The sequence below is a fragment of the Podarcis filfolensis genome (genome assembly GCF_964270895.1).
Source record: "Podarcis filfolensis genome assembly, chromosome: 11".
Classification (NCBI taxonomy): domain Eukaryota; kingdom Metazoa; phylum Chordata; class Lepidosauria; order Squamata; family Lacertidae; genus Podarcis; species Podarcis filfolensis.
In genome coordinates, this window is record NC_139613.1 from 37228770 (window position 1) to 37245147 (window position 16378).

The window sequence follows — 16378 nt, forward strand, 5'->3', positions numbered from 1 at the left end:
TCTAAAGTAACTATGGACTGCTTAGTCTTGCTAAAATGAATTATCTCAAACTAATTGAAATTGTGGTGGCCAGTGTTTAAACACTGATGAAAATTTATTGAAATGACTATGCATGTGCAATCTTCATATCCATGCTCACTTAGTGAGACTTGTTTATGTTATAAAAACAATATCCAAGCATCACTCGAAGTTCTCACACTACAACATCAAAGAAGCAGAATTTTAGTTTTTAAAAGGCTAACCAATAATTTAAATAAAATATCTTATTATATAGCTATGGTAAAGAGGTTACTTTTTCTCAGTTTTAGTCTGAACAATGACTCCGCATCAGATATTTTATTTTAGAAATTAATACTTTTTCACATTTGAGGAAGGTAGGCCAAGTCTGAACGGAAATGTCTGGGGGAGGGGGGAGGAGAAGCTCATTTAATTAATTTACAATAATTTACAGCCATTTTGTAAAAGGGCATTACAACTGATCAAACTGGGGAACATGTGGCTATTTTACAATTCTAGGTACAGAATTTAAATATTCAAGCTTGTGATGAAAAAGCGGCAAGGTGGTCGCAGTGTACAATGTAAACAAGTAGCTTTGGAAAGTGAACAGAGTCCTTGAATCTTTATTTTTTTAAAAAAACAACAACCTCTTGATTTTTTCCTGAAATATGATCACAGGTCAACATGTAAATGCTCGTCTAAAAACATAATTTAAATTGTGTTCAGAATAAAACCACTTCGATGAGGAGGAGTTCAGATTAAGATCCAGTCTGAGTGGGGCAGTGTTGAGGTCCCTGTAAAAAGTAAACATATTTTCTTTAAAAAAATGCGCTACAACATTTGTAGCACAGTGCAGCATTAAAACTTTAAATACAAAAATATTTTCTCTTCTGTTGGGATAATAGACCTAGCATACTGGAAAGTAGTAACAATACTGCTACTCATAGCACATACGGTCCATGTCTTTCAAGTCATGTAAGGCAATTGCTGTGTTAGTTTATTGTGTATGGCAAAAAAAAAAAAAAAAGTCCAGGAAATGTTAGTCTTTGCTATGTCTTCCGGCTACTCCACATATGTTCCGGTGTACTTTTGTGATCTGATGAATGTTCAAAAGGAGATCTGTGTCCTAAGGGAGATCTGGAGTCATAAGCTCTCTGATCTAATGGTGACCTAGGACCGCTGCTGGAAGCTCTGTGGTCCATTTGCCAGTCCGAGTGATACCTATAGTCCCTCGAAGATTTATGATGGCTGTAGTCTGAACTGGATCGATGGTCTAAGTGTATCCGATGATCGGAGTGTGACCGACTGTCTTTTAAGCTTCCTTCCAGACTGGACCTGTGATCTCTGTTCCTATGGTCATCTAGCTTTCGGTGCTTTCCATCACTGTAGTATCTGAAACACAAAATAAATACTAGTAGAAGCTATCTTAAAAGAGTAGGCCTTGTAGAAATGCAACAGGATTTTTTAAGCGTGTGTGCGCGCGCGCACACACACACACACACACACACACACCTTCTTCTAAGAACAAAACAATAAAAGATTCCTGAAAACTAAGGGAAAAAACCAACTGATTCTAGCATCCTGGTGTGCTCTGTGAGGTGGACAGGATAGCACAGCGTAGCATTGCATCACTTTTCTCTCTCAGCAATGCAGCTGTGAACCAAACTACAGATGACATTAAGCATGGACCACTTGAAAACTGCTATGAGAGCCGATGGACCTTTTAATGTTATATCTGCCTGTTGCTGAAATTGTAATGTGCTATGTATGACTTTTATTCGTATTTTTACAGACATGCGACAGATCGCCTGAATTGAAGCTTGCGGACTAGTTTGGGGGCCCTTGCAAGAAACAGATCTTTGCATCTAACCTGCTGATCTTTTAAAATGCTAACTACATCAGTTGTGGGGTTTGCACACCAACAAACTGCAGCCCTTTCACACTCCTGGCCACCCCTTTCCCCAAATATAAAACCAAAAATAGCAGAGTGTTCAGACATGTATTATCATCATGCATGTTTTTGCCCTACACACAGCCAACAGTTTCTGAGCAAAAAGTCCTAATCATCTCGTTAGTGAGAAATATTGCACAAGAATTGTGAAGTAATTGGGAAAACAGGGTTCTGTGGATGGCTGTCACGAACTCACCTGCTATCCTGTTTATAGTGATCCCAATCTCTATGATCTTTTCCATTGCTGAAGCTGGAATAAGGCCTTTTCCTGGAGTCACTTTTCTTGTAGGTATCTCCGTGAAGTCTGTCTTTGTGATGATCGTGATATTGTGATAAGTGTCTGTCAGAGGAATAACTGTCTCTGCTACTATCGTCATGATTCGTATTCTCTTTTAGGCGTTCCACATCTGCTTAAATGAAAGTACAGAGATTTGTTTAGCTGTAAATAGGCAACATAAATTACCAGCTGAATGTTTTCGAGATCAGCAAATGGGCTGAAAAAGTGAAGGACTAAATTAACGTATTTAAATAATCCATTTGACAACATTTAAACAGAAGGCTTTTGCTTTTCCCACACATTCGAAGCCTGATTCAAAAGCACTGAAACTTGCAGCCTGATCCTTAACACTCTTAGTTGTAAAGAAGTTTCAGCAATTCCTAATGTTCTCATGGCTGGTTGTAATAAACTGAAATTCACAATGAGAACTACCAATTTGCATGCATTTTAATGATTTGAGTAAATTGCAGGATAATCTCAAGACTTGTTGCTCAAACAAATAATTTATACATGCCAACTGAGATAGCAGTACATCGCTACACACTGATATGATGCTAGCTTCACTCACATAGGTAAAGGTAAAGGGAACCCTGACCATTAGGTCCAGTCGCGGCTGACTCTGGGGTTGCGGCGCTCATCTCACTTTATTGGCCAAGGGAGCCGGCGTACAGCTTCCGGGTCATGTGGCCAGCATGACTAAGCCACTTCTGGCGAACCAGAGCAGCGCACGGAAACGCCGTTTACCTTCCCGCCGGAGCGGTACCTATTTATCTACTTGCACTTTGACGTGCTTTCGAACTGCTAGATGGGCAGGAGCAGGGACCGGGCAATGGGAGCTCACCCCATTGTGGGGATTCGAACCGCTGACCTTCTGATCGGCAAGTCCTAGGCTCTGTGTTTTAACCCACAGCGCCACCCGCGTCCCTGCTTCACTCACATACACATATGCATGTTTAGGCAGCTCTCACAGCCCCCCAGGTTTCATTCAGAGAACACGCCTGTCCTTCAGGGACTACTCCTTTCCCCTCAGTCCTTCCCCCCTCCAGTCCCCAATTCTTTGGGTGGGGTGGCTTGGAGAGCTGCTGGGGTGAGGAGTGGGGAAGTCAGTTTCTAGCAGCTCCATTCATGCAATTTTCTCTACATCGAACCTACTATCTAGAACGGGAACTATTTGTTTATTGTATAAAATTTAGCATCCCAACACTGAGGTTCTTACCTGGATTTCTAATCAAATGTGTATTCACACTGCTGCTGATATTCTGGTCATTGTGCTGCTGGGGAAAAAAATAAGGAAATTTTTTATTACCAAATTAAACTGAAATAATTAAGTTCCAAATATGTCTCATTTGCATGAAGTACTAATACCAATGTTAGAATAACACAGGTAAAAGCTTATTTGTTCTGTACTACTTGGCAGTCTATTAATACCTGTGTTTCTTGGCGTTTTTTAATTGCATGTTTGTACAATTTGTGTAGCTTTCTGGCATCAAATTCTGTAAACTTGGAAACAAAAATCCACAGGTTTCTAGAATGGAAGAGAAAAAGTGGTTTAGTTTTCTAAAAGATCATTAGCAGGTCACGTTCCTGGTTCTACAGTAATTATTTTACTTGTATGGCACTATCACTGTTATTGCTTTTACTATTATGAAGTGAATGGCATCATATTAAAAACAAAAAATAATTTTATAAGTAACTCTGAAATAGTTACACATATATAAATCTGCACAGCAAAGTATACCTCAAGCTAGTCAGAGATATAAAAGAATTGAGCCTCCATCTAGTGGTTAGTATACAGACTGCACTATGATATAGCAGCTATGTAGCTCTGTTGGTTCACATAACTTTAAATTAAAAATATAATTCAGCTGTCATCTTGCAAACTGTAAATGGGCTGAACACATTTTCTGCAATCCATATTTACTACTTTTCCCTCCACGTGGCCATAAAGAGTAGGCAATTAAAAACAAAGTGCCTAGGCATTAAAAAGCTAGCTAGGCAGCAAACCATACTGCTTTTCCAGTACACCCATAAAAACTGAATAGTTGAACCTTATGTACAAATGGGGCTTTTGTACACATAAGCATTTTCAGAAGACTGTTTTTCTGGATCTCTTCTCTCCGGTAACTGCAGGAATTTCAGATGTATGAGCCCATGCTGAACCTTCTCAATAGGTTTCATTAATTTGTAAATTAAAGATGCTATTAGTAATCTCCTTGACAGGCTCTGACACTCTTTTGCCACCTCCACCATCGTAATTACAAAGGCTGCTTTTCACCTCATACAGAGAGAAGTGGCTGGTCCTGATCAAAGAAACGGCTGGCAAAAGGTTAAGTAGCCTTTCTCTCTCTCATGATAACACCTCCAAGTGCTTTTCCACAGGTTGAGAAATATATTTTTTGCAAAATAGAGGTTTTGCCCATAGGTGCTAACAGGGGCACTTAGAAGACAGATTTTTTCCTACCTCAGAGATTACTTACTTTCGCCACTGCTTTATTTGTTCAGGATTTGTGTATTCTTTTAGACACTCCGTAATATGATCTCCAATTTTGATAAGACACTGTCTAGTATGTTCTAGTTGTTCCCTTTCTGAAAGACCTTTCTCTGGTCTATCCAGCTGTTTCAGTGCTGCTTTGACAGGCCTCATTCTTTCTTTACACTGTAAAAATAAAGAAATATTCAGAGATCTTACATTCTATTAACATAATGTGACATTTATAGACACTAGACATCTATAACATGAAGATTCTGCCCACCACTCTTGCTTTTACTGTGTTTTCTAAGAAAATGCAATTTATCTCCAATTTAGCCTTCTGGTAGTGGCGTCCACCCTGTGGACTGCCCTCCCATCAGGGGTTAAGGAGATAAATAACTATGCAACTTTTAGAAAACATCAGAAGGCAGCCCTGTATAGAGAAGTTTTTAATGTTTGATGTTTTATTATGCTTTTGTATTTGTTGGAAGCTGCCTAGAGTGGCTGGGGCAAACCAGATGGATGGGCGGGGTACAAATAAAATAATGTTTAAATTTTATATGGAGCATCAAACTTAATAATCCATATGAACACATAAAGCATCGTTTAAAACTTTTTAAAGACAGTTTGCAGAGTACAAACTGGGTAGCCATCATCTTTCAAGAGCCATATTTAACCGACGGCCTAATGAACGCCTTTTCTGCTAACAGTGAATCACATGCCTCATGCCAATTAGTATGACCAAATGACAAAATATTCTGAAGAAGTCTTACAATACTGAATGTCTTCTGATCCAGTTCTTCAGATTCTTCAGATATAGGAACTGGCTCACTACTTGCTGTTATATGAACAGGAGTGTCTGCCGAAGGAGATTTCTTGCTTTTGTCTTTGCTTTCAGATTTGGACTCATTCATCTAGAAATTAAGAGATTCAAAATTTCTGAAGTTATGTGCTAAATATTCACTTCATTTAAAAAATCATATACTGCTTGATTGAGAAAAAACCCAAAACCACCACCGAAGCAGAGTGATGTACATTAAGGTAAAGCAGCATTTCACACATAACATATATAGACTGGGTACACAATGATGTTACTAGAAAGCAAAATGAAGCATACAAGGCTTTTCCCTTCCTTTTGAGAGCTTAATCACAATTCATGTCAGGAATACAGGAGAGCAAGGAAGTTCCACCTGGTTCTGACTTCTGCATCAGGCCTACCTCCCCTTCATACCCCACCCCTGCAGGAGAGGAACTAATAACACAGCATGCTTATTATGGGCACAAGGTGGTCTAATATGGCTCCAACTTAATTACCTTCTCTTCTTTTACTTCTTTCTCTCTCTGCATGTACTCTTTTGCTTTACTTTCCTTCTTCTCTTTTGCATCTTTTTCCCTTAATTCTTTTTTGTCCTCTTTTTCTTTTCTCTCCCTTTTCAGCTCCCTCTTGTTTTCCTTGGCCTCTCTTTTGTCGTCAACCTCCTTCTTCAGGACAATATCTGCATCAGATTTTTCTTCATTTTCTTTTTCTGCTTTTATCTTTTTGCTTGGATGTTTTACTGCAGCCATTTCATCCTGGAACATACACGCATGTACATCAAAATGCTAATTTAAGAAGTTCAGATATAAATATTAGAATCATTTAGTACTTGGTCATTTCTTTTGGTGACATATCCCTCCATTCAGTTCTATTGCCAAACTTTTGTTTGCCACAGCTGCTCCTTTTTCACCTACACATTCAATGGAGCAGAGGTAGATGGAAAAGAGAGCTTCAGCAGACTGGTGCACCCACTTCCAATTTAAATTCAATGTTCAGTTTGTTCCACTTACTGTCGGTCTCTCATAGGAGCCCTCCCAGAGCTGGGTAAGAAGACAGGCAGAGCTTAGAAACTCTCTGCCTCATGTGGGAGGCAAGGCCCACTCGGCTCCAGAAAGGTGGGGTGGGGTTCTGGGGTTGTTCTGGCTATGCGTGGTTTTAGCTGTACGCTCAATCCCTGGAACCTAATTACCATGCAAGGTGCAAGTTGTCTGTTATTTGCCCAATCAATTATACTCTGGCCATATTTCAGCTGCTAGTGGTTCAAGTCAAGAGAGCTAGTTCACCAGAGGGGTGAAGTCACGAGATGAAATGTCATCTGAATTTGTTGTGGTCTGAGGAAAACCACTATTTTCTCCAGTACAGCCCCCTGGCTGAAATATGGGGGCTATCTGAGTGATAAAACTTCAAAATGGCCAATCGAACAAATAAATCTAACTCTTAAAAATTATTACTTTTTGAACAAATTCAAATTTCTCGATATTCACCTTACTATCTTCCTCCTCTTCTTCCTCAGACTTATCTGAAGGTGGTGGTGATGTATCACTCTTTGTCTCCTCCTTAATTTTTGCTGCTTTTATGGTCTTACTCTTCTTAGTTCTCATTTTCCTTCTTTTTGAGCCTCCCTGAATATCAGAAAAGTGCCATGTTAGATATTTATTCAAGTTCAAGTAGGTGCACTTAAAAAGGTAATACACAGAAAATAACTTACCGCCCCAGATAGTCTTTGTGCTTCCTTCCTTGCAAGATCCTTACTGAGTAATTTTATGAGGTAGTCTGCACGGGTCTGCAACTGTTTGGCTTGGGGTTTCTTATCTGGATCATCTGGTAGAATCTGAAAGGGCAATTTAAGATTTTTTTTTCCAAGTACAGAGAGTTTTATCAGCTTGATGGATAAGAAAAGATTCACTAAACTGGGAAAAGCTGTCTGAATCTAGATTCTTTCAGCACAACTTTCTTTTTCTTACAAAAAATGGAACACAAGAGTTCTTAAAAGCCCTGGTTTTCACCTCATCCCTAAAGATATCTAATGAAGGTGCCAGGCAAGGCTCCCTAAGGAGAGCATTCCACAAACAGGGAGCCACCGCAGAAAAGGCCTGTTCTCATGTTGCCACCCTCTGCACCTCTCATGGAGGAGGCACACAAAGAACAGCCTCAGCTGATGATCGCAGGGAGAGTCAGTTCATATGGAGAGAGGGGGTTCTTGAGGTACTGCAGTCCCGAGCCATTTAAGACTTTATAGGTAAAAACCAGCACTGGAAGCTAATCGGCAGCCAGTGCAGTTGACCCAGGATCGTGGCAATATACCCAAAGTGTCTTGCCCTGGTGAGCAACCTGGCTGCCAAATTCTGCACAAGCTGAAGTTTCTGAACCATCTTCAGAGGCAGCCCCACATATAATGCATTGCAGTAATCTACCCTAGAAGTTACCAGAGCAGCGATAACAGAAGTTAGGTTATCCCTGTCCAGACAGGGGTGCAGCTGGGCGACTAGCTGAAGAGATCACACGAGCCTCAAGCAACAGCAATGGATCCAGAATTACCCTCAAGCTACATACTCGCTCCTTCAGAGGGAGTGTAACCCCATCAAGAGCAGGCAACCTCCCATCCACCCTGTCTAAGGAACCGCCCAATAAGTGCCTCAGTCTTATCTAGACAGAGCTTCAGTTTGTTGGCTCTCATCCTGTCCGTTAGAGAGGAAAGACAATAATAATTAACCAGTAACAAAGGAAGCCCTCTCTAAAAATTTTCCAGGGATACCATGGAAAACCTAAAAATATAACACTAAAGTGTGAATGCAGAATGTGAGAAATGAGATACAACAGTCAGTCTCATCTAAATGTCTCAAATCAGAATACAGTCCACTTGGCTACCACCGTAACCATTCAACCAGCAATTTTTGATCTCCTGAATAACATTATGTTCAGACAGACAGCAGGACTTACCTTGTGTGTCAAGTTGAGATCTGGGTCCATTTTGATCATTTCCCAACTACCATATCCATATTCATAGATGCCTATTAGAAGATTAGAGTCATCTTCCCTGCCCCAGTCTATATCAAAATGAGCAGCCTTAGTGTGACAAGGAACGGTGTATCTAAATGAAAAACAGTAAGTTCACAAGCTATTTGTATTACGTCTACTGGCAGCTAGATACAATATAATCATTAAAAAAGGAAGCAAAAACAAAAGTTTAATGGCACTCTTCCTCTCTCATTTTATGGTTCCCTCTCATTTTATTTTTACATCAGTGCTATGAGCAAGTGACCCATGTGTGGGGCAAGCCATGGTGCTACCCTCTGGTACTGCTGCAAATTACCTGGAAGGGCTGGGGGGTGGGGGGGAAGAAACGTAGTGACAAAACTGTGAAGGCACACTGGTGAGAGTGCCATACTGACTCTGTTGGTCCATCTGCATAGCCTTGACCTCGCCACGCCTCTGCCCAACCCCCTCCCAGGTAAGTTGCAACAATGCTGGCATCAGAAAGGGGACTCTACCAAATAGGCCATGAGTTCCTGAACAGTCAGGCACTCTAACCACTATATGACACTTGCTCTGCTCTTCATAGGTCTCACTCCTCAGATCTGTGCATAAGAGTGGCTAGAACAGGAAAAAAGCTAGATCAGCTGTGGCAAAAGCAAAGGGTGCTGTTATGTGAATGGAGATATTCAAACTCCTGAACAATGATGTGGTCAGAACTCCATAGCAACATACCTGCCCCCCCCATCAAAATAAAACAAATGTAACAAACCTCTTCCTTTCCTCTGGATCGGAAGGAATGGATTTATGCAACGGTTCCAGCTCTTCTTCATGAGAGATGACTAGTTTTGCATTTACCTGCACTCCCGATATTCGGAACGTTGGGCCTTTAACTTTTCCAAGTCTGCCCCCTTTCAAATAAGAATATAAAACAGGTAAACGTTAGATCAGTTTCATGCATCACTACTCCAAAATGTGAAGGAACAAGATGCCCTTTCAACATGAGGTCACTAGAAGGAAGAGGTAATCAATATAAATGTGCTTCAAGGGCATGAACCAACAATGTGCCAGATAGAAAAAAAAGCAACAAGGAGTGCTGCTGACATGGACTAACAGTTTCAGGTCAAGTGAAGAAGATGGCCTCACTTATACCTCACACATCTATGTGAATCTTATCACAACATAACTTAATCCATTAATTGGTAACATCCTGCTTTTGTGCTTCAGCCAAAAAGACACCCAGAGCAGTTTAAAAAACAAGCAAGTTACTGTCCTGAGGTTTATAATCTACACCAGAGGTTTTCAACCTCTTTGAGTCCACGGCTCCCTTGACCAACTACATTCTTTCTGTGGCACCCCTGTGGGGCTCAGGAGCCCAGTTATGTCACCCCTCATCTGCAGAGCTGGCAGCCTCTCACCCTTTTTCGAACACCCTCCCTTATGGATTGTTCCCTCAGCCTCCTATCCCCTCTCCTTGGGAGATTGCCGGGCAGCAGCCGCCGCTGCAACTAATAGCTATGCAAGCCTTTGGAAGGCAGAGATGCAAGAGGGCATCAGAGGAAGGGAGGGAAGAGGGACAGAGGTCAGTGTTGCCTGTGGCACCCCTAACCATTATTCAAGGTACCCCATGGTGCCACGGCACACTGGTTGAAAACCACTGATCTAAACTGACACAACAGAAAATGAAAAAGGAATGGGGAGAGAGAAAGGGTGTGGGGCGGGAGCAAGACCAGGCTCCAGTTTTTAAAGTGCTTATGAAAACAGGCTGATTTGGAAACAGTTCAGGAACAGAAGGAGCTGGTCTGCATCCCATCTCCTGCTCTCTACTTTGCATCTCCTGCTCTCTACTTTGCAACCTAATGGAATGGTTGCTGTTAGGTAACAGTTGGAAAGCCAAGAGCAGCCGACCTGTCAGCAAAGCTGACAGAATGGTAGGTGATGTGAAGTTACTACAGTGGACAGTGTATATGCTTCCCGTAGACCCAAAACACACAGTACAACAATAATATGTATCAACAGCTATTAAGGTGTAAGATTGGCCTTGCTAGCCAACAGAGGAGCTTTAGCTTCTCAGCCTTTTGGCTATGATCAAGTGTAGAAATATACAGTAACAATACCAAGCACGAGCCATTGTCTACCCCAACCCTTTTCATATTAGGGTCACTTCGCATGTTTTCTGTCTGTGTCCTCAAGAATGGACAAACTAATGGATGAAGTGCAGAGTTATGATTCAGGTAGGTAGCTGTGTTGGTCTAACGCAGTCAAAATAATATAAATAAATAAATAAATAAATAAATAAATAAATAAATAATTGTCCAGTTGCACCTTAGAGACCAACTAAGTTTGCCCTGGGTATAAGCTTTTGTGTGCATGCATCTGAAGAAGTGTGCATACACACAAAAGCTTATACTCAGAACAACCTTAGTTGGTCTCTAAGGTGCTACTAGAAATTTATTTTATTTTATTTATTTGTACAGTTATGAGTATAGCTGGTTTGGGGCTAGGAAGAAACACCATAACAATCATGGGAACTACTGCCAATCCCATATCCCTGTTCAAAGGCTGTGTTTGTCCACTCAGGAACATGGGCAAGGAAGGTTGGGACTGCTTGTGTGTCTTTAGTTCTTGGCATGGGTTATAAGCAATCTCTCCCTCCACCCCCTGGAAGCTGTACCTGCTCTTTCTTGTCCAGATGAGATGTCCTTTAAAGCCTTGATACATCCATTATGTACCAGCTCTCCAAGCCGTCTGAGGTCTGTCTCAGATTTATCGACTAATTCAGCATCTCTTGCTATGGCATCTAACCTGCAACAGAGCAGAAGTATCATAGCTCTCGTATCAGTATGTGAGAAATGAAAAACAGAATATGCATTAATGCTAGATACAGTATTTATACAACCTTCTTAATAAGGAAATTCAAGATGTCAACCCTCCCCAATAGCCTACTGTAGTAGCACTCCCTGGTAGTCACAGCAGGCAATGGATACATATTATTTTATTTTAAAAAAATACTAGTTCTACACTAGCCTTCCCAGGTGCTCTAACAAGGCACACTTGTTATTTGGTCACTCAGCATACTGCACTGGCAAATTCCTTATCCATTGTTCTGGCAGAGGCTGATCTCCCCTCAGCAATATGAGTAGATTCCTCCCATCCCAAGCTTCTAACACACCCAGTAGGAGCCCGCTGCTAATTTCAGAGAAAGAGGGTTTGATTAGACATAGTCCCTTGCTAAGTGAGTAATGTAAATTAGCTTTAGGACAATTTTTCTCTCTTTCTAAAACACACACCTGCTCTCTCTGTGTTAGAAAAATATCACGTTACTGAACATCTCAGGTGTGAATTATGCTTCTGACTTTGCTTGCTGCCTCTTACATCTTTGGAGTGCAAGTCTCCTGTTATGTCCAAACATGGCAACTATGGTCACCAAGCTCAGAACAAGCCAGGGTCTCCAGCCAACTTCAAACCAAGAAATAGATTTCCTGATTTATCATGGAGGGCCAAGCAGAAAGAAGATACCATGGTTTGAGGCAAGGCTTGCACTAAGCTATGTTTTGTTTGTTTGAACTGCGCCACTCAGTTTACTGACTCCCAAAAAAATAGCAAAACCACCTTATCTGTGCTCCTTGAACATGAAAGAAGCAGTATTAATAATTATACTTTCCCATGAATAAATGGATTTTAATACCTACAATCATATTTGCATTGGAAAAATCTATCCATCACCATTTCAATGAATGATCACCGAAACTTCAATGCTGTTTTTGCATTTAAAAATGCAGTGCAGGAATACTTCATTATAATTTAAAAAGTTCCCAGCTGCTAGGTAGGCAAGCTTACCTTTCAAGAGGTCCCCCAAATTTCTTGTAACTCTTGATAAACCTTTTTTGTAAAAACCAAGGCAATATGTTAAGTACGTGATCTTTATATCCGTAAAATATGCATGCAAGAAAAATACACTAGGTAAAGTTAAGAAGGGAAAATATTTGGTAACTTCAATGAATAAAGACAACCTATATAGGATATTCTACTGAAGTTAGCATGCCCATAAAGAATCTTTATGAGAGAATATAATGTGTAAATACAAAGCTAAGTTTCAAAATTCTTTAAAAAAATTTGTACTATCTTTCACAAATAATACGAAAAAGGTCTCGATCCTATATACATTTACTCAGATGTAGGTCCCACTGATCTTTTTGTGCCTCCCTCCTATATAAGTGAATATGGGATTGAAACCAAAGTCACGTCAGAAACTGATGTTTTAGGTTGTCAAAATATGGCAATGGAGAATAAGAATACATTTTAAATTATGGAAGTAACTAGATTCATGTTTACTACAGTAAAGTGTCTAATCTGCCAAAATAGATACTATTAAATATTTCCATACACTACCAGATGCCATGCAGAGAGAAAGAGATGCTGGACTACAACTTTCCTATACTGAATTGCCATTATAGATTATATAAATATTAATTTATTTCAATCCATACTATTTGGCAATCCAAGAAAAAGGAAATAATTTTATTTTCTTTCTAAAATGGCTTGTAGAACTTTAAATGGGGTGGGGAAAGATGCAGGTACTGTGATATAAACCCAAAATTCTGTAAATGTAACCACTCTATTTGAATTTAAACAAATATGTACCCTCAATTTAACAGCTTAATGTAATGTGTGAAACAGTATTTATCAAATTAATTGAAAAGGAAGCGTGATTTTTAAGACACGCAACATACAAGCATTTCAAGCTTCCAATGGAGAATTTTCCTATTACTTTCCCCTTGTAGATCTTCCCCCTTCCCCATTTCTTACCGCCGAATCTCTGCATCACTAAATCCTTTAATGTTCTCCCGTGGAATAGTCCGTGGTCTTCCACGTTTTTTGGGTCGTTTTCTTTCCGAGATGGAGTCACTATCTGATCCAGAATACCTTCTGTTTCTACAACGTCTGCCTTCGCTTCCGTTGAAGCTGATCTGTATTTTTTATTAAAAAGAGAGTGCAAAATTTAAGTGTTTCATTTGTGAAGCCAAAGCAAATTTCAACATTTCAAGTGCAATTTGCTCTAACACAAAACTCAATGGGAAGGAAAATCTCTCAAAAATAATCTTTACCTGTTTTGCACAGTTTCTCATTCTGGGTAGCATATAAATTTCTTCCAGTTCCTTTTGCCTTTCCTCTTCTTCTAATCTTCTCCTATGGACCTCTGGAATGATTTCTTCCCAGTTCCTTGAATTTTGTTCAGGCTCCAGTTCAATGTCATCTTCATCCATATTGGAGAAATTTGCCACCTGTTAAAATGGTAGTTTTGATAAAAGTAATTACAAATGCACACACATACACACTCTCCAAATACAACAAACAGGGGTAACCTGAGCATCATGACTTCAATGGGTCAACTCTAAGCATGATTAATCCAGGATCCTATCCTTTGTGCACTCTTCCCCAAAGGTGTTTCGGTCATCTTTTCTGTTTGTCTGTGTTAGAGGCCCTAGAATAAAGTTACTGAGGGCTTGCTAAGTTACAGACCAATCTTATGCATGCTAATGTGGAAGTTAAGTTCCAGCGAGTCCAAATAATTACTCTCAAGTATGTTCACGGGATAGCAGCCACAGTGTCAGATGATTATATATTTATTTATACACACTATGCCTCTCCAGAAACTCAAGGAAGTTTCTAACAACAGTAATAAGCTTTCCTCTTTTCTCTCTGGAGTACATACAGGTAGGACCGTGCAGAGCTTGTCTGAGGCCCAAGGCAGGAGTCTTGCTAGAATAAAGTTATAAACTCAAACAAAAAATCAGCTGGTCCCTGGTGGGGGGCCCTTGCCAGTTTAGCTTTCCGAGGCAAGTGTACCTGCCTCCCCCTTTATGGGTCTGCATACAGGGAAGAGGCACAAAAGTTCTTAGTGAGCTTTAAAAAAAAAAAAACAAATCTCAACATTCAAGTGTTTAAAAAAGGGACAGAGGTGACTACATTCTTCTAAACAGATTTTGAAAAACTGTTTCCCAAGGAAAAACTTGGAGCTTTTAACAGAAAGCATTTCTAAAATGGAATTGCTTTCAATAATTTTTGCTTAACATAATTATGGAATGAAAAAGTATAGTACCTTAAACTGGGAAAGCAATTCATCTCCGACACTTAATGGGCCAGTTTCATTTTCCCGTGTTTCAGCCCTCTTCAAGATCTCATCTATGTCCATTTCCTGAAAAAAATAAAATAAAATCTTACCGGTGGAATGTTGATTTGAATAGACCAGAAAATCAAATGCTAGGATGTTAACCTTACTTGTGGCTCCTGTTCTTCACCTTCCAGTTCCTTAAAAAGTTCCTCAGCACCAAACTTTAAAATAGCTGACAGCTCCTCTTTGTTAAAAGGAGTAGAGCTAAAAATAAAGGGAACATGTTACTCTTTTACTCAGCACAAGGCACAAAAATGTGTGTGTCTAAGATACTAGATGCCCACAGACAATCAGCTGACACATTCAATCAATAACATAAATTCAGAGTTTCTCCTAGAATTGTGTCTTGGTTCCTTAAGCTTCTTAGGTCACCATAATCCACAGCAATAGGGAAATGTCAGGCAGAGGGATTCTCTTCCTTTGGTTACTGCCCTCCTTTCTTCAATCCTCCCCCATGTTTATCTTTCCATTATTATATTTTTCAGAAGTTCTGGGTCAATTCAGTTTGGCTCCTTCAGAACCATTGCTCTAATAAGGGAGGAAGGAATCAGTCTGAAGCCATCTTCTATCATTTGAGAAGGGCAGAAAGGACTGCATGATGGGAAAGCAAGTGATATCTCAGGTGATGACTATCTGTTAGCTTCATGAGCCAGGAGATTTAGCCCTGGCATCCTGAGGGAAAGAAGATGATTGGCAAGTTCTGTAACCTTGGACAAGTCAACATAACTCCCTTAACATTGTGAAGGATTATCTGCACATTTTTGGGAAGTTGTCTGTTAGACAGGCTTACAGTTCATCCCCAAAGGTATACCTAGAAGGTGCAGAACCTGTGTGCAGCACAGTCTTTCCTGTAGTGTCCATTCTCTGAATGACAAGGTGATCTAAAACCATTTTCTTCTTGGCTCTTTCCAGGATATCCTCCTCTACAGATCCTTTAGTGACTAGCCGATAAATGTTTACCTGTGAACAACCAAACAAAAAATAAAGATTTACGGGAATCACTAAAGTAATAGGAAATAATGTGAAGTTTTAGTCACAAATAAAACCTTGGGAGTCGAATGCCTTGGGAGTCGAACGTTCCGGCTCCTGAATAATCAAAAACTGGAAGTGAGTGTTCCGGTTTCTGAACGTTTTTTGGAAGCTGAACGTCCGGTGCGGCTTCCGCTATTGTTTCTGGCGCGCCTGTGCAATAGGAAACCAATCGGAAGCCACGCCTTGGTTTTCAAGCGTTTCGAAAGTTAAATAGACTTCCGGAATGGATTCCGTTCGACTTCCAAGGAACGACTGTATATTAAATTTAAAATGGCATTCATATTTTTAACTCCTCTTAAATGTGTAATGTGCTTGGAGCAATTATGTGACAGTCTTTTAGAGGTATTTGAATGAACAGTGTATTCCAACGAGACATGTTTCTACTTCCAGAGGCTGCAATTCTACAACAAGAAACCATGCAAGCCCTCAATTCTGCAGTGTGAATCCATTTCCGCTCTAACAACACCGGGTAGTGGCCCAGGAGAGGATATTCTCTGTGGCAGCCCCTAAGTTGTAGAATTCCCTCCCCACAGAGGTGTGTCTGGCACCTTCAATGTACAGCTTGTGGTGAACACTGAAGATGCAGGTTATAACCTTGGCTTTTACATTTGCGGTATATATTTTTAGGATCCACCTTATTTTTGTGATTCTAAGTTGTTATAACTAGTGTTCATATTGTGGTGTTT

At 40.2% G+C, this 16378-nt stretch overlaps 1 protein-coding gene across 2 annotated transcripts in view; it reads right to left on the reverse strand.

The window, feature by feature from the left end:
* Positions 1-604: 604 nt before the first annotated feature.
* Positions 605-16378, reverse strand: part of CHD1 (chromodomain helicase DNA binding protein 1) — a 48015-nt gene continuing 32241 nt past the window's right edge. Inside the window, exons 20-37 of one of the 2 annotated variants that reach the window (XM_083576462.1) lie at positions 15472-15620; positions 14768-14864; positions 14589-14684; positions 13594-13770; positions 13295-13455; positions 12326-12367; positions 11160-11290; positions 9258-9396; positions 8453-8603; positions 7221-7343; positions 6997-7134; positions 6010-6267; positions 5469-5609; positions 4703-4881; positions 3654-3750; positions 3442-3496; positions 2145-2355; positions 605-1389 (exon numbers count right to left, since the gene is read on the reverse strand). In XM_083576462.1, coding sequence (XP_083432588.1) covers positions 1047-1389; positions 2145-2355; positions 3442-3496; positions 3654-3750; positions 4703-4881; positions 5469-5609; positions 6010-6267; positions 6997-7134; positions 7221-7343; positions 8453-8603; positions 9258-9396; positions 11160-11290; positions 12326-12367; positions 13295-13455; positions 13594-13770; positions 14589-14684; positions 14768-14864; positions 15472-15620 — 2688 coding nt within the window. In that variant the 3' untranslated portion in view covers positions 605-1046. Of the gene's footprint in view, positions 1390-2144; positions 2356-3441; positions 3500-3653; positions 3751-4702; positions 4882-5468; positions 5610-6009; positions 6268-6996; positions 7135-7220; positions 7344-8452; positions 8604-9257; positions 9397-11159; positions 11291-12325; positions 12368-13294; positions 13456-13593; positions 13771-14588; positions 14685-14767; positions 14865-15471; positions 15621-16378 lie in introns of both variants that reach the window. The other variant, XM_083576461.1, reaches the window with a different exon arrangement.